The 24,309-nt window shown below is 35.1% G+C and overlaps 1 protein-coding gene across 1 annotated transcript in view; it reads right to left on the bottom strand.

Annotated features, from left to right (window-relative positions):
* The window catches only part of LOC144455705 (follistatin-related protein 4-like), a 256,581-nt gene that overhangs the window by 210,935 nt on the left and 21,337 nt on the right, over positions 1-24,309 (bottom strand). Inside the window, exon 2 of the mRNA XM_078149185.1 lies at positions 1,062-1,310. Within this exon, the coding sequence (XP_078005311.1) occupies positions 1,062-1,310 (249 nt within the window). The remainder of the gene's footprint in view (positions 1-1,061; positions 1,311-24,309) is intronic.

Raw genomic sequence — 24,309 nt, 5'->3', positions numbered from 1 at the left:
CTGATTCAAAATTCAAAGCATTTCCTGAAGCCCTCTGCTCTCTTAATATGTGGTAAGAAGTCACAAATAAAGGAACAATAATTAGGATCACAATATATTCACTAATGAAGGGAAAGTTTAATATCATATATTTTCAGCATGTATAAAATTAATACATAGAGGTGATGCATCCAGAAATTTCAACTAATAAAAGCACTATATATACTACGAAAAAAAGAGATGCAAACAGATTTCCTAGGATTTGAAAAGAAATAGATGCTTCAAGAAACCCTTTGATTGTAACAAGGGCTCCCAGTCAATTAAATATTATTTAAAATTAATGTTTCTCTAGTAAGAATAGAATAATTAAGAAAATGTAAAAAACTGCTGCAACATTTTATTGAGAAAATCACTAAATTATTCAAAATGGGAAAAATAGACCTATGAAAGGAAAAAGAAGCAATTCTAAAGTTAGGGTCCTATCTTTTGGATAGAGGAAGTCCAACTTAGATAATCTATACAATTACTGTTGCGAGAAAAAGTCTATTTAGAGTGATTCTGTTACACTGAGGTCAGTAGTAAAAAAAATGGTAATAATAATAAAATATATATTCCCTTTGTACAGATAAGATATAGAAAACATAAACTTAACAATTGTAACACTAAATGGAAGTAGAAATATTTGCAAACAATACAGTCACAGAATGAACTGTGCAGTACTCTCCTGGATTTGTGTTCTCATTGATATGGGTAATTACTCCTACCTCACATACTTCTTTCGGTCCAAATCTGCTCAAAGAATGACCTAATGCCACAAAACCATTTTCTAGACTTCTAAAGATTAAGTCTCACCAACATTTTTTTTTCTTTTCAAGTATATACATCCAATAACAAATACTATTAGTACTCCAATACAATTTTGAAACACCCAATCATTGCATGGAGACGATCCTGGATTCACGACTGACTTGGCCTCAGACCATAGGAGGGTATAGTTTTTTTTTTTAATAACATTGGAATAGTCAGACTAAAAACCGCATCTGTATCCATATAAAAAGAGGAACTGAAAAAGCACTTCCTACCTTTGAAGAAACAGTCCTTGCTATGGATGATGTAGATTTTCTTTTTCTGCAGACATGAGGCCCGATGGAGCTCACAGTGGTTTTCATAGAATTTGCCATCAGATCCACATATTGGCATATAACTAGACTTGCAGCCTTCCAAACACTGACATTCGGGCATCTGGGTCTCTTCATTTATAATACAACGACTCCCTCGACCACAGTGCTTTCTCTCACATGATGCATGTAGGCTATCATGGCCAAAATACACTAAAATGGAAACAAAAAATGCAGAAAGGTTTAAATACTATTTACTCAGGGAATACAAAGACTTTCATTTTTGATGGCCTTCCAAATAGAGAGGTGAGTACTGCTTCCCCACTGCATTGGAGGATACAAGGAAGAGTCTACCACAAAATGCAAGGAATCAAAAGGTTTCTCCTTCAATCAATCCTACCCTGGAAAATACACGATTACAAAAAAATATTTCCCCCTTATACCCAGCAGCTGGAGCAGAGAGGGATGAAGGTCTGCACAATTTCATTTTTATGTAAATTACTCCGTGTCATCTCACTGGATTATTGAAATAATATGCTGCTTGGTATCCCTCTCTGAAGTCTTTGACACTGTAGCACGCCCTCAATGCAAGTGACAGACTGATGTTCCCAAAGTACAGATCTGGCCATGCCCCATTTCTATTAAAAAAAAATAAACTCCAGAAACTCACTATCACTTATAGAATAAATATAAAATCCTCAAATTGGCATCTTGTCTTCTAACACTGAAAAAAGACTAAATAATTTCTTACACTTTATTCCGCTTCTACTACTCTTAAGATCCACTGAAGTTTGCCTTATTTCTATTCCTCAGAGAAAAAATTCTTTCTAAACTCCGGGCATTTTGACTGGTTGGACAACATAGTTGGAACTCTCTTCTTTCTCTTATCTACCTCTTAACTTCCCCTGCTTTCTTCAAGGCCCAATTGAAATCCCATCTATGAAAAGAAGACTTTGCTAATTTTTGTTCATTCTAGTCCCTTACCAAAGAGATTATCTACAATTCATCCTGTATGTACTCTGCTTATGCATTGTTATGTCCAAGTAACCAACCCCCATGAACTCCTTTAAAGCACAATCTATCTTTTCCTTTATTTGTATCCTGACTGCTTACCATACTGGCTAGCATGTGATAGGTCCTTAATAATACTTGTGAATGATTTGGAAGAAGAAGGAGGAGGAGGAGGAGGAGAAAAAGAATAAGAAGAAGTAGGAGGAGGAGGAGGAGGAGAAGGAGGAGTGGGAGGAGTGGGAGGGAGAGAGACAGAGACAAAGAAAGGGAAGAAGAGACAGACAGACAGAAAGAAACAATGAGGTCACAATGATGATCCTAGTGTGGACTCGGCTATAATATGAGAACTTAGAGTAACCTTTAGATAGGACATTCCTTGTCAGAGCTTCTCAATCCCTGAGCTTTGGTCTTCACTTTCACAGAGCCTCTGCATGGACCTTGTATCTTAGAGACTTTTAGACATAAAGAGCAGAGGTAGAAATCTCTGGTTACAGACTCAAAGTCATATACCTCTGTAACCTGGAGAATTGCCTATAAGCCCCCTATGTCTGTGACATCACATACTGAGCTGCCCTTGGCCCTCCTGGCTTGAACCCTCTATGAAGCCACATAGGCAAAGATTTATTTAGCCAGAGGGTGGCAGGATCAGATCTGAACATGAAACACCAGTAACTCCATGTTCTACTATAAGGTGAGAAACCAAGGTAACTACAGCTGCAACAGGTCAAATAAAAGAATTCAGGCCCTACTGAGTCTCCTTATCCTTGACAGGTTCTAGTCTGTGGGAAAAAGTACGGCAAAATATGCCAACTCATGATTCCTCTTAGGGTCCACACAGGAAAGAAGCCTTAGTACTAAAGATAGGGAGAGAATCAGTTGACTTTTGTCCAGTACAATAAACTGCAATGATGACAGAGGAGGCACCTGGTTATAGTCTTTATCAATGGAAACATCGCTTCCAAATCTTTTCCCTAACTACTGGTCTATATACTTTAAGTACCATGAGAGAAACTCACATTTGCAGAAAGGACAAGCTCTTTCTCACACCCTCCATATATCGATCCCACAGGACCTGCTTTCACCCTGATTCCTCCCTTCCTTTATCTCCCCTGCACCTTCTCTCTATATTTCCTAGGTGATTCTCTTTTCTTCTCTGAGATACTTTATAGCTGACATATTGGCCTCTGGGAAGGTGAAATGCCCAGCACAATTATGAACATGTCTACTATTCACATCATGACCCCCTCCAAACATTACGATGCCACGTCATCCATCCATTGATGGAAATACTGTCAAGCATAACATTCTCCACATAAACACACTGATTCCCTGAGTTCCATACAGCCTCTACACCACTACTGACTAACCTCTCTTCAGTTCCTATCAGTGCTGCAGGAATAGACCATATATTTCTTTAAAAATCTTGTTTAAACTAGAAGAGAATAGTTTAAAATAATCTGAATTACCCTCACTATGTGACAACGAGAAAATTAAAGTTCTCCAGGCACCAATTTCCTATGGAAAAATTTAAAAAATAAATTAATTTATTTAAAATCAATAAAATATTTAAATTTGAAAAAATATACTTATTGTCATAATTGGTACAATAGATAGAATAGCACTACTGGATACAGAGGCCCTCAGTTCAAATCCTTGGTTTAGCATTTTTTAAAAAATCTGATGACTACTTTTGAACTATATAATAAAGGGAGTGGAAAAAGACCATCTTGACTAGGATATTCAAGCATTGGTGGGACCAGACTATGTGGGGTCTGTGGAGTCTTAGCCTATGAAATTTTGATTTTATCAAGTACACAAAGAAAAATCCCTGAAGGTTGTTGATAGAATTAAATGATGGAGATGATGTTTGAGAAAGATAATTCTGGAGTAGAGGATGGAAAGAGGAATCAAAACGACAAGAAAAGTGGGAAGTCATATGAGATGAAGTTTTTTAAACTATAGACTTTTTAAGTCTACAGGAAAGTTAGTAACTGCCAGATAATGAGGATTAATTCTGCCCATCACTGGTGATAGCTGTTTGTATCAATCCAAACCCTATAATTCACAGGAAATTCACCAGACTTGAGCTAAACCCTAAAATACAAAAGAGAAAAGAGGAGGTACAAGTTCAGTTCAGTTGATGAGACCCCTAGCTACATAAAAATAAGAGGAAAGAGTGGTTGAGAATGATGTGGGAATACTAAGAGGAGAAGTTATAGGGAAGGAGGGGAGGATCAAGAGGAACAACAGAGAGAGATCATATCAGGGACAAGTAATTAATGCCAGGCAAAGCACTCAGCTCTTGTGGTGGCAGATAGGTAGGACAGAAGGTCCATGAGGAGAAGGTCAAAGAACAGGAGACTGGCAATGATTTTAAGATGGCTTAGAAGAGGTGACACTGAAAAACCAAGGGCAGCAATTTTTAAGAAATCCTATATTGACATGAGCATGTTTCTCTCAAAGCTATGTTCTTTTTGGCAAGATTCTTTAACCATGTGAAGGCTTAAAATGGCTCAGTTAAAGCAAGGACCATCTCATGCCTGTGGGCTATACCTAATTTGTCAATGCATTGCTGGAAGTTTATTTATATCATACATTCCATTTTCATATGATATTATAGAGAGTACACCAGGAAAAAATGGCAAATGAGAGAACACAGAGGCTGGGTGCCCTATCAATCACTGAGCCCCCTGGGGATACCTCAAACAACATGAAGAAAGAGTAAGATCCAGGGCATAGGACTAGAGTAATTCTTCTGACAGGGAATTGAAGGGAGGCAAGGAACAGAATGGGGGTTTATCAATGGAGGTGATAAAGAGTATGTGATGAGACTGAGTGCAGGGTACAGGTATCTTTAGCCTGGAAGAACCAATGGAGATTAAAATAACTATGCCTCCTCTTCCAGTGTTATCCACTGATGGTTTCTGGTGCTTGAAGAGAACTCATAGCCTAGATAAAATCAAAGAAGCAATGATAATATGAATACAGATTTCCATTTATACCAAGCACTTTATTTACAAAAGAATTTATATTTTCTTATTTGACCCTCTCAACGAGGTAAGCACTTACAAGGTAAGTACTATGACTATCTTCATTTTCCACATGAAGAAACTGATGCCCAGGGTTATCCAGTGTGTGAAGCATGGTTCAAACGAAGATCTCACTGAATCAGAAGGTCAGGATTCAATCCACTAGGATAAACTGCCTCTCATGATGAATTCTGAGAATACAATCAACATGAAGCTACCCATCTGAATTGTACCAATCTCTCCATCAACTGCTAGTGCCTTCTCCTCAGAGCCTGCTTTCTATCTGCTCTGTATATATCTTAAATCACATATTGTATACCCTGTTAGAATGAGAATTCATTGAAAACACAGTACTGTTTTTACCTTTCCTTATGAGTGCAGAATCTAACATACTGTCTGACAAACAGCATTGGCTTGATACATAGAGTTTGACAGACAGAATATCTGATTACTGCTCAGAGAATGATAGGCACAGGGTATAGGTGAGAGTGTAGGTGTCTGTGTTCCTTAAAATTCTATCTGGAAAAGTGAGCTTCAGAGACAGCATGTATAATGAATAGCTTCCCTAAGAGAAAAAGGTCTGGGAGCTAATGTGACAATTCCCTTCAAATGGGAGATTGCCAAGAAAGTTTCTAGACAAATATTAATAAGCTGGATTATAGTCAATTACAGGGTTTCCGCCCAAATGAGATTACAGTGCAGTGTTAATTGCAATTACACAGGGATATTAGGAAAAGGACAATTAAGCAAAAATGTACATTTCAAAGCTAAGGGATTTTCCCTTTAAGTTTTAATTAATCGTCCTCATTTTTTAATTCACAAACCCTCTAAAATATTGTGCAATATAAAATCATACAGGAAGTAGTACTTTTACATTAAATGATACGCCGCCTATAGCTCCTAGGCCTCAGAACTGGCTTTTTGGAATTAAAACCATTGATTGTAATCATCTTAAACTTGAAAGGAAAAGAATCCATTATTGTAAGATTTAACTACTCAACTCAATAACTCATTTAAATTCCTCAAACCTTAGCAGGCTAAGATATATTGACTTTTTCTTGGAATCATAATAAACTTAAAGGTCAAAGTTTCTCAGAGCAATATAAAGTCAGATAGATACCTGAGAGAAATCTGTGATTAGTCTCTAAGAGAGTATCTACTTACTTGGTCAAGATATTAGAAAACCCCATACAGATATATGGGACAGCTAGGTGGCACAACGGATAGAATGCCAGACATGGAAGCAGGAAGACTCATCTTCCTCATTTCAAATCTGGCCCCAGACACATACTAGCTGTGTGACCCTGAGCAAGTCACCTAACCCTGTCTGCCTCATTTTCTTCATCTATAAAATGAGCTGGAGAAGGAAGAGAGAAATCACTCAATTATCTTTGCCAACAAAACCTCAAATGGAGGTTTCAGTCACAAAAACATGACTGAAAAATAACCTAACAACAACAGAAATGTATATATTACCAATGAAGACTATCTTTGTTTTCAAGTGTGGGGTACTTAAAGTACCTGTTACACGCTCAATATAAATGGAGAAAAAAATCCTCCAAGTTCTCAAACTTTTTATTACATTTTAATGGTATGATTTATGTCATGAAGAAAATTCAGTGTGGTGATTAAAAAATGCATTATATTTTATATTACCGTACTTTAATATTCTACACCATAGGCATCAAACATGGACCCATGTTACTGGAACATACTGTGACCAGAAACAGATAAAAATGTAATTAGGATATATTTCACAAAATAATTAAAATATAATAAAACAAATGATCACATTTTAAAACAACAATTAGCAGCCAGCAGGGATCTATATGTAAATTTACCATTTGTATTTGAGTTTGACACTTGTGGTCTACACCACAGAGACTAATTCTGGTTGGTTTTGCAGTTGATTCATGTATGTGACTTTTGCCTCCATCATTAGAATGGTGATTGTGGGGCAAACATGTACTTTTCACATATAGGCACCTACCTAAGCCTGGAGTGGATACCCACAAAGAAGTTGATGAGTCGAACTTAGTAGTTCTTCTGGTATCATTGTGAGGGAATAAATGTGTATTTCTATAGTTCAAATGAAAACATGACCTGTTTTTTTTGTTTTTATTTTATTTTTAATTTATGGAATAAAACAAGCATTTCTATAATATAGTAAAAGACTGCACATGACACTACAAATTTACTATGCACAATTTATTATTCCTTTCAAATATACAACAAAATTATCATGCAAATTACTTTTTTCTTCCCTCTCCTCACCCCCCAGCCTAGATATGACTACCATTACACAAAAATAGGTGTGTACACACACACACACACACACACACACACACACACACACACACACGTAAAATTATTTTATACATACTTCGATTCATCAGTTCTTTCTCTGGATGTAGATAGTATCTTTTTTCATACGTCCTTTATAGCTAATTTGTATATTTATAATGGTCAAAATAACTTATTTTCTCAAAGTCATTCTTAAGACAATATTGCTGTTACTGTATACAATGTTCTTTTGTCTCCGTTCATTTTGCTTTTCACTATTAAGTCTTTCCATTTTTTTTCCTAAAATCATTGAGCTCATCATTTTCTTATTGCACAGTAGTATTCCATTACAATCATATACCACACCTTTTTCAGCCATTTCCCAATTGATGGACATCCCTGCAATTTCCAGTTCTTTGCCACCGCAAAGAGATCTGCTATAAACGTTTTAGAACATATGGCTTCTTTCCTTTTATCAGTAATTATTTTCAGAAAGAGACCAAGTAGTGGTATAACTTGATTTAAATATAATAAATGCCAGTTTTCTAACCATTCTATTCCTTGAACTTAAGGATTATACTTCTAACAATCTAACACACTACACTCAAAAGTCACCTTACACATTTTGATAATCAATGCAAAATTTTTACTTCTCATCTTGTTTAATTCAGCATCCTCTAGGCCTAGTATAGTGTTTTATACTTAGGAAATTATAAAGTATTTGCTGATTGAATTATTTATCTCATTTTATGCTTCATGAAACTGAGGCCAAGAAAGGGAACGTATCATTTATTTGACCAATCAACAAGCATTCATTCAGGATTTAAAATGTGCCAGGCCATCTGCTAGATAGGGTAGAGTCAAGGTTTCAGACATCAGATAGGCAAATTAACCATTAGGTTGATGTCACATAGATGAGTACAAGAAGAATGTGCTTTCACAATGAGCCCCAATTTTATTGATTTATTGGATGCCTGTCCTAGAAAATTTGGGACCGGATCTCTATTGGGAAGCAATGGTAGAACAATCCGTCATATGATTACTACATATTTAGGATTATGTACAGGCTGAAAGTTGTGTTTATTTTTCTGACATCCCTAAATCTATCAATGCCACAATCCTTTTGTTCATGGCAAAACAAAAACTGTTTTTTCTCTCTTATCCAAATCAGTTGCTAAATCTGGTAGATTTTACTTAGAAGCATGCGTTAGAAGTAGAAAGAACCTTAGAGAACATCCACTCCAACTACCTCATTTTAATTCAAATGATTCATTCCCAGATATCCTCACTACCACAATCCTAGTCCATGTGCTCATGACCTATCAGAGAGATATAAGAATATTTCAATAGTATTGATAGAATATTAAATGCTACCTGGATCTCCATATGGTCCTCCCCTATATTCATTGTACATGATGAAACCAACTAAAATGTTGCAAAAGAGAGTAATGATCATCTTTATATCTGAAACCCTACAATGTCTCCTAATAGCATAAGAAATGAAGTTCAAACTATGTAGCTTTCAGTTGAGGGAGAGGCCTTCACTGAATAGCCTCAAGGTTATTTGGCAAAAGAAGGAAATTGAACTTCTCAACTTTCCCCGAGTCTCCAACATTACTCATATCTTTTCCTAAGCACTAAATCACCTTTTATTTGGTGAAATCACATCCATCTTTCAAGTCACATAAAGAATGGGGCCTTTTCAATGAATGACTTTGTCCCCTAATTAGGAGTAATTATGGCTTCTCTGAGAAATCAATAGACATGGACACTAATTCAAAGCTTGCAATGCGCGGAATAATTCCCAACATTATGGAAAGTAATTTAGAATTATGAGGAAGAATTGCTTTGATATTCTCTGACCTAGAGAGTCACCTGCTATACATATAACCCAAATTGTAGTAATTACCAAAAGAAATGCCTACATAAGCCAACATATTCAAAGGAACACATTATGTAGTAGAAGAAAACTCAAAAAGAATTGATAATCATCAACAAAGGAATGGCTAAATAATGTAATACATGAACATGACAGTATACTGTACAAATGAAAAAGAATGGATAGTAAATACTGAGAACAACTTTTACTAAATAGTGCAAAATCAAGAAAGTAAAAACAAGAAAATATACAAAATAATTGACTATAAAAATATGAATAGAACAAAACAATCAAAACTGAATTCTAAAAAGCGATTTGGTCCAAATGATGAGAAGAATGGGGCAGCTAGGTGGCACAGTGGATAGAGCACTGGCCCTGAAGTCAGGAGGACCTGAGTTCAAACCTGGCCTCAGGCCAAACACTTGACACTAGCTGTGTGACCCTGGGCAAGTCACTTAACCTCAATTGCCTTAAAAAAAAATGACAAGAGAAGGAAAACCCCAATGTTCTTTGCAGAGATGTTAGACAATAGAAACAATACAGTTAATATTAGAATTTTTCAATTTTTCAATTTGTTTTGTGAAACATTCTCTCCTTTAATACATTCTTAGTAATACCATTGGAAAGATATACGGGAGAAATACATTGATACAAGTAGATAATAGAAAATTGATTGTGAAAATATTTTATTCATATCTTTTTTCTAAATGATTTTCCTCTACTTTCTAATGAGCCATCCATTCTCTATGTCAACAAAAACTTCGGGAAATATGATATCATTCCTACTTCAGCCACCTTGTGTCTTTATTGTCCTCCTATGACTTCAGCTTACATGGGCTCAGTAAATATTGAATACATGATTCCCAGTTTTATATATCAACTCTAGAGTCTGTCCTGAGCTCAAATGTAAATAACCAACCACTTACTAAATATTTTTGCTTAGATATAGTATAGACAACAAAAAATAAAGGTGAAATAAATTATAATTATTTATCTTTCTTGCTAAAATGATCCCCTCTTTCAAAATTCTGCTGCAGTTAACACACACCTACACACGCGCACACACACACACAATGACATCAGTATACAAACACACAATCTTCCTTTACTTCGATTCTTCCTTCAGCACAACCCAATTAATTCTTCATCTTGTCAAATTTACCTCTTACATTCATCACATTCTCTCTACTCACCTGGCTGCTACCTAATTAAACCTGAATCACTTCTCACCTAGTAGGTCTTCCTGAACAAAGCTTCTTCAATTGAAATCTAACCTCCATACAACGTCCAAAATATTATTCTAAAAACTGAGGCCTGAGCGGGTCATTCTCCCGCTCATTGAATTTCAGTGGTTCCTCTATTACCTCTAGGATTAAATGCAAAGTACTCTCATATTTCAAGCCCTCTACATTCTGATTCTAACCTATTTTCCAGTATTGTGATAAAAAACATGATTTCCTGCACTCTATGTTCCAGCCAAAGGGAAATTCTTAGTATTCCTTACATGTGATATTCCATTTTCCATATCTTTACTTTTTACTTATCTCTTTGCCTAAATTAGTTTTCTCCTCAGCTCTGCATCTCATTCCTAGTTTATTTGAAAAGTAAACTCAAATTCTGCTTCCAGCATGAGCTTCTTAGGATCTGCCTAGCTGGTAATAATCCCCTGCAAAACTGGTTTTATTATATATTATGTTTGTATGTGCATATGTGTGTATGTATATATGTGTGTGTGTTTATGCACATGTTGACAGCATAGAATGTAAGGTGATTGAAGGAATTACTCATTCTTCTTTGTATACAAAGAGCCAGATACAGAGAAAGAACCTAATACAGGTTTTTTTGTTAATTGATGTCTTTTCTGTCCTTTTGGTACACTTGTAGAACTAGGATATTGGGTCAAAGATTAAGAGGATATTATTCACATTTGTTTCTCATAATTCCAAAATGCTTTACACAAATGGTTATATCAATTCAAAGGAGGTACTTACTTGTCTTTCCATGATACCTGAATTTTTAGGGAGCAGCTAGGTGGCATAGTGAATACTGTACTGGCCCTAGAGCCAGGAAGACCTAAGTTCAAATCTGGCCTCAGATCAGACACTTGACACTTACTAGCTGTGTAACCCTAACTCTAATTGCCTAAAACACAAAACAAAAAAACAACTTTTTTTTTTCATTTTTTATTATCTTTTACAATTTGTTGGGCATGAGGTCATGCCTCACTTATTTTGATTTCATGTTTTCTTTTTCATGGAGATATATATATATATATATATATATATATATATATATATATATATATATATATATATATATATATATATATGAATATTATAAACATCTGTAATTGGTTTAAAATTCTTCCTTTGAGAACAATTGAATACTCTCTTTTTTTTAAGGCAATTGGGGTTGAGTGACTTGACCAGGGTCACACAGCTAGTAAGTGTCAGGTCTGAGACCGGATTTGAACTTAGGTCCTGTTGACTTCAGGGCTGGTGCTCTATCCACTGCACTACCTAAGCTGCCCTTAGTACCCTACCTCTTGAGGCAAAATATTATTAATTTGGAAATCACATATTCTTTGTGTGAATTCCATGTCTACTTTTAGTTGTTTATGTACAAATCTAATTTTACAGTAGTACACAATAAGTAACAAGAGAAGAAACAACTTTCTTCCTTAATTTATATTGTTGCTGTTTTTGTTGTTTATTTGTTTCAGTCACAGTCTGACTTTCATGACCCCATTTGGAGTTTTCTTGGCAAAGATACTGGGGTGGTTTGCCATTTCCTGCTCCAACTCATTTTACAGATGAGAAAACTGAGGCTAAAAGCATTAAGTGAATTGGCCAGAATCACACAGGCAGTTAGTGTCTGAGTCCAGAGTTGAACTCAGGTGCTCCTGACTCCAAGGGCAGCATTCTATCCACTGCAAAATCTACTTACAAAGTTTCCAACATAAGAACATGCCTGCTGCATGCAATAATAAATGTTTGCTCAATAATGGCATAAATGAAGGTTATATTACTATAATCTCCTAAAGATTTATTTTTAAAAGAAATTCTCATTATGAATTGACGTAAATTACATAAACAACCTAGGCGATTTACTGGAAGGAAGGATATCACAAATTCCATAAATATGACCAAATATAACAAATAAAACTAATTTTTTACTGTTGTTTGGACATCATCTGATGCTATTAATATTGTTTGAATATTCATTTGGTATCCACAGATGGGGTCATTACAATCATAACAACAACGAGATTTATTAAGGAAAGACTTGCAACATCCAGGATTGTTGGTATATTTTTGCACTCTTTAATGGGAATGGGGATTCAGTCTTCACCCTGCAGGAGCAGGTATTCCCTGTTTGGCTGGAGTACCTTCAAGGAAAAGGTATACAAGCAGAGCAATTCATAGTGGTGATCCTGCAGTGTTCTTCAATTTGGGTTTGCCACATTTAGTACAAAGGATAGAAACCAACATGGAACTTTGTAAGCTCGTGAGAAAGGACTGAATGAAGACTGTTAAGATTCCTAACCCTCCTGTTTGTCTATTGTATTTTTTTCTCACATTCTCTGAGAATTTCTTGGCTACACACCTGTTGCAACAACGAGACTGGAGGAGGCAGAGACTATGGGTTTCAATATTCCTTAAACACCCCCAAAGGACTGGACATACACAGAACAAAATATTCATGGATTATTTTGATTTTTTGCCATATGCCAAAGGATCTATACCACATATAGAAGTAAAATAGATGATTGAAATATAAAGAATACATGCAATTCTACCATAGTAAACCAGCAAGGGATGCTGGAGAGATACAAAGTCATTCATTTAAGGAGGGGAAAACCGAATCTATGAGTGCTTTACCTTCATAACTTCACTAACATAAGCTCCCTTCTACGTTCTCATACTGTCAACATTTGGGTACAAGGGGTCATCACCTCAGAACTAAACTATTGCAATAGGCTGTTGGTTAGTATCCCTGCCTCATTTCTCTTACCACTGAAATCCATCTTCCATTTTGTTATGAAATTGATCTTGCTGGAGGGCAGATCTGGCCATATCAAACATCTACTCAATAAACTCCATTAACTACCTCTTATCACTAGAATCAATTATAAAATTATCTGTTTCAATTGCAAAGCCCTTTATGACTGGATCTATTTCTATATTTCAAGTCTTCATCTCCTAAACTTCTCTTAAACTACTCTGTGATCCAATGACACTGAGCTTCATCCTTTTCAACATGCAGGGCACAATTTCAACTCTGGGCAATTTCCCTGGCTATCCAACAATACCTACAAAGATCTCCTTCCTTATTTCTGTCTCTGGGATTAAACAGCTTCCTTCAAGTCCCAAGAATAATCTCACCTCCTGGACGAAGAATTTTCTGACCTCCCAAAAATCTAATATCTACCCTCAGTTGAAGATCTCCAATTTATCCTATGTATAAGTTGTTTGTGATAGTTGTCTACATGATTTCTCCATGATTAGATGTTAGAGACTTTCTTTTACCTTTGTATCTCAAAGGTTTAGAATAACGGCTGGAACACAACAGGACATTAATCAATCTTAATTTACTTGCTTGCCTCAGATCATAAAAGAAGGCAGGTTAAAGCATTTCTGCCTTTAAAGTTAATTTATCAATAAAATATTACATATATGTGTATATATACACACACACACACACACACACACACACACACACATATATATAATATACACATTTAACTTTATTTCATATCAAAAAGAAAACAATAACAACAACACAGTATTTTGAAGAAATAGGAAAGGCTTTGAGTCAAAGGACCTGAGTTCAACAATAGCTATGTACTATGTCTGCCACGTAAGGTCAGTTACTTCATATCCCTAAGTATCAGCTTATGCTTTCATAAAGTGATTAAGAAGGAATGATCTCTAAGATCTCTTTGAATTCTAGACCATACAATACTGCATAATGGCATCCACACAGTACTCCAATGCAACTTCCAAAATTGTTTCCCCATATAGTGGGCAACTGATTCACCCCATATGCATATGCCAATCTCTACTTTATTCCTTAAAGAACACAGTTACTGTTTGCTGACTTTTTATCCTTGGTATAAAAGATGGTTACCATTTGGTTTTATTCCAAATAAAAAGATATATGACATTTATACAAATGCAGATGGTAACACAATTAGGGTCATTTAAAGGCTGAATAAATAATTTTGTCCTAATGCTTTTGAAATATAACGAACCCAATAAGATATCATGCTCGTGTTCATGAAAAAATGATACATAAGGTATATTAAATGCAACATTTTTTCAATGTCCTTACTATTGCTAAAAAGGAAAATAATCAGAAATCAACATTCAAGTGAAAATATCAAAAAGGGAATATACAAATTTAATTAATTAAACAACTTTATAAAAAGTAGCACACGGTCACTTCTTTTTTTAACTCTTTTTGTTACATCTTTTTAGATGAATTAATAGTTCAGTTTATCCTTAACAAATAACCAGATGTAAATTTATATCCTGTTCCTGTTGGACTATTCAAAAGATATTTAATTATGAATAAGATCATATATAAAATGGAACATGTTTTACATTTTCTTTCTAGCGTGAAACTCTCTTATACAATGATTCTAGCTTGGACTATCTCTAAACAAGATATTTCTATTCCAGAACATCTTTAGTTTATCTCTTGAGATTTCCACTTCCTGATTTGACCCTAAACATGAAGATCGTCATTCATGCATAGACAGTCATATAATCTTCCCATAATCCCAGGAATTCACTGCTGGAAATGCTAATCTTATATTTTGCCCAGACTTTTCTCTTTCAGTATTGGGGCTGTATTATTTGCTTTTACATTAACACTAAAAATCAATTGAGAAGAATGCAAGTCCATTTCCACGTAATGTTAATGGAACGGGCCAAATCTCAAAATACATAAAAAATAAGCAATATATTACTAAGCCCTGTAATCCACTAAAAGTGGATAGATTTTGTCTTTTTAAAACAGATACCCTTCATGATGATTTGAAAAAGAAAGTGGCAAAATATAGGTGTTCAATTAGTCATATATTTTCAGCTAGGTAATGTAGGAAATAGAATGCCAGGCCATGAGTCAAGAAGACCCGAGTTCAAATCTGGCTTCAGACACTTTCTAGCTATGTGATACTGGGGAACTCACTTAACCTTCTTTGTGTCACTTTCCACAACTATAAAATGAACTGGAAGAGGAAATGGCAAAATATTCTTGTATCTTTGCAAAGAAAATCACAAACGAGATCATGAAGAGTTGTATACAACTAAAATGACTGAACAACAACAAATTTTAGATATGACCAAAGTGTTACTTTCTTTTACTACGTTGAATTTCTTTCTTAGAAAGAAAGGGTTTATATCAGGGTCAGGAGTAGAGGTAATTAAGAGATGATAGCATTATTTACAAAAAGGAACCACAGATAAATTGTTTATTATTTTAAAGAGAGAAATATAGACAATGGTTGTCCAAAAGAATCCTCAATAATTGAATATAAAAACAGACTCCTCTATGTAACTGAAACAAGCATAAAATTAGTTTAGTAACATACTTCCTCTAAGAATTTGTAGTTTCAAAAGCAATTATACCTAAGTAAGTTAAATCACACAGTCATTCTAAATTTTGAAAATAATCCCTTAATTACTTCTTGGACATATTTTATTTTTAAAAAGAGAAAGGCCTCCAGTATATCAGAAAATAGAAGATAGAGGGTATGCATGGGTTGTATATAATCTATACCACTTGAACAAATAGCTGGCCATGCCAGTAAGACCATAAAGGCATTAAACTGAGATCTATCCCCTTTCTACTGAATTACATCAAAACAAGAAAAATTGGTTAGAAAGGCACTTAAAAAAATCACTATGAGTTCCACATCACAGTATTTCCATGATGGGACCCGATTATTTAGTGGTTTACTCAAGAAACTATTATGTGGATTATGGTAATATCTCACACTAAAGGACTCATAGTTGGATGCTTTCATATATACAATTGACCAGTTGTTATGAGGCTGAAGTGATATTTTTATGCAAAACATTATCATAAACATTAAATTATTAATAAAGGTCATTTCTAAATAACAGTTGGATGAAAACATGAAAACAAATTGCATTTATACCATCACCAATGAGGGTACAATGATCCTTGCCTTTAAAGGCTCCAGTGAAGTGAAAGCCAAGATTTCAAAGGAAGTAGGCTTCAGTTTTGAACTGGTCTTAATATTTCAAATGTTTTTCTTCTCAATTCTTAGCACTCTTATGAAATTGAATGTTAGTTCCATGAAGTCAAGGACTGCTTCATTTTTGACTTTTTACATGTGGTGCCTTTTGTACAGTACTTTCTCCATTGTAGTCACTTTAAAAATTCAGGGTGATTAATTTCTGTGTATACCAATTTAAGTCACTCTATGACAAGATGGGTGGGTATATCTCTCTTTTTTGGGGGGAGGGAGCTTTTCAGTGAGGCAATTGGGGTTAAGTGACTTGCCCAGGGTCACAAAGCTGGTAAGTGTCAAGTGTCTCAGACCATATTTGAACTCAGGTCCTCCTGACTTCAAGGCCAGAGCTGCATCAACTGCACCACATAGCTGCCCTATGTCTCTTTTTAAGCATAAATTGTAATTATTCTCCTTTGTTTCAATATCACCTACAGTTCCAAAATGATATACTTCACCTTAATGTACCTGCAAGAATAAAAAAAAATGGCGGTGGGGGAAGAAGATAAATCAACTATTTCACAATAATCAACCCATGTCTGTGAAGAAGTACAAGATGTTGCCACTCATGCCACTTCTATATGGACAGATGCCGTGAATTTTGAAGAATTAAGTATATTTGTTTTATTTTTATTGTTTCCATTTATATTTTTGCTGTCATATTATTTTCTTGGTTCTTCTTATTTCAATTTTCATCCATTCTTAACCTTTTCTATGCTATTATTTCTTATTAATTTTTCTTCCACCATGATAGTACTATTCCATTACATTAATGTATTATAATTTGTTGAGATATTAATCTATCCATGGGAATCTTGCTGCCTTTCTGGTTCTTTGATACAATAGTAAACATTAGTATAAATATCTAGGTGTATATGGAGTCCATCTTTATATAACTGAGTTTCTTGAGAGGTACAGAGTTGAGCAGTAGAAATTTTTGCCATTTTATATGTCTTGTCTATTCAATCATCACCTCAAAGGCAGAAATTGTCTGTAACATGATTGTTTTCTCAAAGAATTGCCACATAATAGATATTTAATAAATGTTTGATGGGTTGATTTAGAATAATATTTTCCACAGATTCAATCTATAAAGTACAGATTATTAAACACGTTCAAGTAGGTATAGTCATTTAAGTTTTCTAATCCAAATTCTTGCAATGATTTCTTTCAACATCTCACAGGCACCTAATAAAAGTTTCATTCTTTAAAAAAATACAAATATTCTTCACAGCAGATTAGCCAATGTAGAAATCCCATTAAATTAATTTAAATTAAACATTTCTCACCAAGTTCCAACTTTATATTAGACTTTAAAATAGTTGGATTAATGAGCTTCCGAAAGCAAATTTAAAAAAAGTCATTGTTGAGTTTATTTAATTTCATTTTTCTATACTAAAAATTATTATAGTTTGGTAAGAGCATGTTTGCACTGCAGTGCTCAAGAGATGTCTTTAATCAATGATGCTTTTAGCCTCGTGCTCAGTGTACATAAAGGGAGCTCAGAGCACAGCAAAGATTATGATTCCCATGGCTGCTCTTTCAGACTGAACAATTTCAACTTTACTGCTGCTTTTTTAGAGAAATGAATGAAACAGGAAATGTCAAATAGTTAGAACAGGACTGAACCAGCAGCATGTCAGTAACTAATCTGAGCTTCAAAGATTAATGTGCTTTCCCTATTTCAGTTCACTATGTGTTTCAGATTACACACCACAGTAAAACAGAGTAGAGACCATAACTATCAAGTGAGATTAGAGATACACATAAACAAGGCTAATTACTGTATAGTCAGAAATAAATTTCACTGAAGCTTTTCCAAGAACATAATGTCTTCTCCAGACACAAGCTGGACACATTGAATTTTGCTATGTAGAGAAGGACACTTAAACTCAACTAGGAATGGGGAAACAAAACCCCAGGTAAGAACCCCTGTAGTTGGCATTTTGACTAAGAAAGTCACATTTTGGAGGGGGTGGAGCCAAAATAGCAGAGCAGAGGGAATATTCTATTTGAATTCTTAGAGCATTTCTTTGCAAAAAAAAAAAATTAAACACATCAGATAGAAAGTAAATTCAGGAGTGGCATAAACAAAGAAAGCTCCAGATGAGGCATGTTTTTCCAGCCAAATACAACTAAGGAGATCAGGAGGAGAGATCTGTTACACTGAGTTAGGCCTGGCCTAGAGCACAGTGATACCTACTGTAGTATGTGGAGACAGCTGTGGAAATAGAAGAAGGAGCAGAAATAGAGCGCTAAAATGAGTTGGTAAAGGTTATGAACTTCATGGCCCATTACCCAACTTTAGGTAACAATTCCAAGCATGAGAAAAGTATTTGACATCCTAAGGAGAAGGGACCCTAGTTCCCCATTAGGAATTCAAGTACAGAGAACAGCTCTTATGGTCCCAAAGGAGCAGGTCAATAGATCCTGGTTGCAATTACAAGGTTGAGAGGAGAGCTGGTGCTTCTGATCATACCTAAGAAGGGTACTTCCTGAGGAATGACCAGAGAAAAAGACCAAGAAAGCAATTATCACAACTCTCCTTAAACTATCACCACCTGGTAAGGAACGAAACCTTATAAACACCTCAGAACCATATGTAAAAACAGCAGGGAAAAAAAATGAAGTTGGGATAGTGACTGTCCCCCTCCACCCAAAGATGAATGAAGTCGAACTCAGACATAAAAATCAAAGGCAAGAAACTGGCTGGAAAATTGGCAAACAACAACAAAAGATAATGAAAAAATGCAAAGGAAGAAGGTTTAGCAGTATCAGATCTAAAACTGTATTATAGGGCAGTAATTATCAAAACTCTATCGTACCATTTAAGAAAGAGAAAGGAAGATAAGAGTAGACCAAACTAAATACACAGTATGTGCACAGTAATACACAGTAGTAAATGATTATAGTAACCTTGTATTTCACAATGTAGAAATTGAAGCTTTTGAGATAACACCTCATTGTTTGTTAAAAAATCGTTGAGAAAACCAGAACGCAGTCTAGCAGAGCTTCACATAAACTGATATCTTACACCATTTACCAAGATAAGGGCAAAATAGATACAAGTCCTTCATATAAAGGAAGATGTCATAAGAAAATAAGAAGAAACTAGAATAAATCACCTGTCAGACTTAAGGATAGGAGGAAAAAATATGAATGAGATTCAGAGAGCATTATAACCTTTAAAATGGATAATTTCAATTGCATTAAATTAAAAGGATTTTATACAAATAAAACCAATGTAACCAAGATTAGGAGGAAAGCAAAAAATTAGGAAAGAAATTTATAGCCTGTTGCTCAGATAAATGTCTCATATCTAATCAATATCATATTTATCAGAATGAGTCATTCCACAATTGTTGAATGGTCATAGGATATGAGCAGTTAGTTTTTCAATGAAGAAATCAAAACTACACAGTCACATGGAAAGTACTTTAAATATTATTGATTGGAGAATTGCAAATTAAAACAACTGTGAGATATCACCTCAAACCTATCAGACTATAAAAAATGATAGAAGACGAAAATGACAAATGTTGGTGGAACTGTGAACTCATCCAACAATTGTGGAAAACAATCTGGAATTGTGGCCTAAAAGTTTCAAAACAATATATACACTTTGACCTAGTGATACCCCTATTAGGTCGATTTCCCAAGGTGGTTAGGGGGAAAGGAAAATAACTTATATGTTCTAAAATATTGATAACATCTCTCTTTATGATAACAAAGAAATGGAAATTAAGGGGCTGCCATCAATTCAGCAATATGGTGGTATATAGTTGTAACAGAATACTGCTGTGCTGTAAGAAATGATGAGCAGTTTGATTTTAGAAAAAACATAGAAAGACTTGGAGGAAATAATGAAGAATGAGTGAAATGAGTAGAACCAAGTAACAGCAATGCTGTTTGAAGACCAACTGTGAATTACTGAGTTATTTTGGGGGGGGGGCGCGCAGCATGCAATTGGGGTTAAGTGACTTGCCCAAGGTCACACAGCTAGTACATGTCAAGTGCTCGGTCTGCGGCTGGATTTGAACTCAGGTTCTCCTGACTTCAGGGCCAGTGCTCTATCCACTGCGCGACCTAGCTGCCCCCTACTAAGTTATTTTGAGTATTGGAAATAACCAAATCAACTACGAATGACCCATGAGGAAAGATGTTATCCATCTCAAGAGAAGGAAAATATAAGTTTTATAATGAAATTTTACATACACATATATACATAACATATTTTTATCTAAGGTGGCCTTCCCTAGTGTGGAGTGAGGAAGAAGCAAGAAAAAAATTAAAAGTGCACAGCTGAAAACAAAAGAAAACTCAGAAGGGAGCACATAAAAGAAGGTTAGCTTTGAAAAATATGTACAGTATTTATTATACAGTTCTTTAAAAAAAGCAAACTGTGGAGCTCATGTTTCCATCTTAAATCCTCTCTTTGTATTGTGCTAAATAAATGGAAATTATTTTGGTATTAAAATTCAAAATTAATAAAAGAACAATAACAAAAAAACCTGATGATGAAAAGATTATGTTGTAATAGTTAAGCTCAAGAAATAAACTCAGAGAGCACAGTACCAGACTGACTCTCATCCATGGAAGCACCCATGCTGCCCACTTTGAGAGAAATAAACACTGATATAACCTAATCCTGTTATCTTTCTTACACCCAACTCTAAAGGGTGACATTTTGGTGCTGTGACTCAAATAGGACAAGTGACTGGAGACTGGACCTTTCCCTTGACAATGCTGGGACTAGGCGCCCAAGACATATTCCCTGAAAGTTCCAGCTCCTTCCTATTTGGTGCAGTCCGAATTTTTCTCTTTCAGCTGGCTCTGAGGGCAAAGACGATTTGCATAGGTCATCTCTGAAAGTAGACTGTTACTACATATCTTTGTGGTGTGCTGCTCCAGTAAATCTAGGAAATCCTATGTAGAAACCTGCTAAACTGGGAATGGAGACCCAGCAACAAACAAGATAATGCTTCAACTACAGATCCCTAAGAAATAGTCTCCCACATATATGAATGCAATGGAATACTACTATGCTATAAGAAATGATGAGGAAGCAGAATTCAGAAAAACCTGAAAAGACTTCTATGAACAGGTTTGTCCAAATGGAAAAAGAGGTACAAAATCTCCCTGAAAATACTAACTACTTAAAAAAAAGAATTGGCCAAATATACATAGAAATACAAAAAACACTGAAGATAACAACAATGAAAAATACAAATTTGGTGAGTGTAAGCTAATGACTACATGAGACACCATGAAACAATTTAAAAAAGTCAAAAGAATGAACAAAATTTAAAACTGCAAAATCTCATTGTAAAACCAGTAGACCTGGAAAATAAATTTAGATAAAGATAAGAATTTAAGTCTAATATATCTGGATTGTCTGAAAAGGAAAATGGAAATATTGAAAATGGTTATACTGCAAGGAAGAAGAAAAATAATGTGGAAAACAATCTTAAATAGAAAGTTACTGAAGGAATAATTTTGACAACGAAGTGAGGAAATGGTAATACTAGAACTATATTCAAATTTGAACAGATTCAAAGAGGGAAGGATATGTTGTGTCTCTGTAAACACACACACACACACACACACACACACACACATATGCACGTGCCCTTTGGTATGGAAATCTATTTTATCCAACAGGGAAAACTGAGACTTCGAGAAGAAGGGGCTAAAAAGAGGGTGGAGGGGAGGTGATAAAAGGTAGAGTGGATAAACACAGGGTGAACTCATAATTAAAACCAGAGTTCTGAGGAAGAAGAGAAAAAGATGAGGAAGATTTGCATTTCTCATCAGTCTCTCTCCCCTTTTTTAATTTTTTTTTTTGATGAGGCAATCGGGATTAAGTGACTTCCCTAGGGTCACACTGCTAATTAGTGTCAAGCGTCTAAGGCCAAATTTGAACTCAGGTCCTCCTGACTCCAAGGCTGGAGCTTTATCCACTACACCATCTAGATGCACCCTGCATTTCTCTAATCAGTAGCGATGTGGGCTATTTTATTCACAGGAATATAAACAGCTTTGATTACTTCTTCTGAAAACTGCCTGTTCATAAGCTTTGACCATTTATTGATTGGAAACTGGCTTTTATTTTAATAAAGTTGACTTAGTTCCTTATATAAGAAATGAAGTCTTTATCAGAGATACTTGATTTTTTTTAGTATTACATCATTGTCTATGGTATCTTTTACCAAAATGTAGTTTCCCTGATTATCTCTTTTAATTACATCTATTTTTGTTTTTGCTTTGTCTGAGATCATATTTGCTATACCTCACTGTTTCACGTCAGCTAAAGCATAACAGATTCTACCCTAGTCCCTTCTTTTGATTCTGTGCTTATCTTTGGGTTTCAGTTGTGTCTCTTGTAAATATAATATTGAATTCTGATTTTTAATACATTCTAGTGTCCACTTCTGATTTATAGGTGAGATGATCCCATTTCTATTCAGTTCTGATTACTACTATTTTACGTTGAGATGTACTCTATTCTGAAAATAGTTAATTGAGGTCCCCTAGTAGTTTGAGTTCAAGATTGCTACCTCCCTTTTTTACTTCAGCGGAAACATATTGTATTCTGCTCCAGCTCCTTATTTAAACTCTTTTTGTCTCAAATGTCTCTCTTATAAAAGAGCAAATTGTTGGATTTTTATTTCTAACCCATTTTGTTATTATCTGTTTGCATTTTCAGTGAATTCAGCTTATCCACATTTACAGTTTTGTTTGCTAAATGTGTGTTTTCCTTCATCACATTTTCTTCTTCTTCTTCTTCTTCTTCTTCTTCTTCTTCTCTCTCTCTCTCTCTCCCTGCCTCCCTCCCCTCTCCTCTCCTCTGCCTTTTCATCCTATTTTCTTCTGTTTATCCTCCTCTCTACTTTATCCTGTCCCTATTCTGTATGTTTTCCTTCTGACCACTTCCAACCTTAATCCATTCTTTTGTCATTGCCCTCTCCCCCAAATCTCACATCCACTTTCCTCTTTATTCTCTATTGGGTAAGAGATTTTTATATACAACTGAGTGAGTGTGCATATATTTATGTATGTATATGAACATTATATACATGTGTTCTTCACTCTTTGAACCACTTTTTAGGAGTGAGGCTCAAGTATTGCTCATAATGACCCATTTTCCCAGTTTATGTGAGAAAAAGTTACTTCCGTCCTCTTTCTCCCACTGCATACCTCTTTCTCATACCTTTTTTTTTCCTGGGGATCATCCCAAAAATCATCAATACAGATTCATGGACTCTGTTTATGTAGGCTCCTTCTAACTACAATAATAATGATAAACTTCTCAAGAATTAATGTATCATCTTCCCATATAAGCAAATAAAACGTTCAATTTTATTCAGTCTCTTCTAATTACTCTTTTATATTTACCTTTTTATGTCGCTCTTCAGTCTAGCAGTGAAATGTGAGATCTTTCATTCAACTCCAGTCTTTTCATCAGGAATGCCTGAAAGTTCTCTATTTCATTAAATATACATTTTATCCCCTGAAGGATTATACAGACAGTACTCCCTTTATCTATGTGGACCAATCAGCAGTACTCCATGTAAAGTGATTTTTATGTAATGCAAATCTGTTCATAGTCTTGGGAAGGGAAGGAGGGAAGAAAGAAGAAAAGGGTTTGTGGGCCCCCAAAGGAATAAGATCTGCACACGGTTCAAGTACATGTTCAAGGACAGATCAGAGACAGGAAAAGAGAAGTGAGAGCAGGGAAAGGAACAT

Source organism: Phascolarctos cinereus, unplaced genomic scaffold (assembly GCF_003287225.1).
Source record: "Phascolarctos cinereus isolate Bilbo 61053 unplaced genomic scaffold, phaCin_HiC Scaffold_2;HRSCAF=192, whole genome shotgun sequence".
NCBI classification, from domain to species: domain Eukaryota; kingdom Metazoa; phylum Chordata; class Mammalia; order Diprotodontia; family Phascolarctidae; genus Phascolarctos; species Phascolarctos cinereus.
The sequence above is the reverse complement of the archived record's forward strand: the minus strand, read 5'-3'. Positions and strand labels throughout refer to the sequence as shown.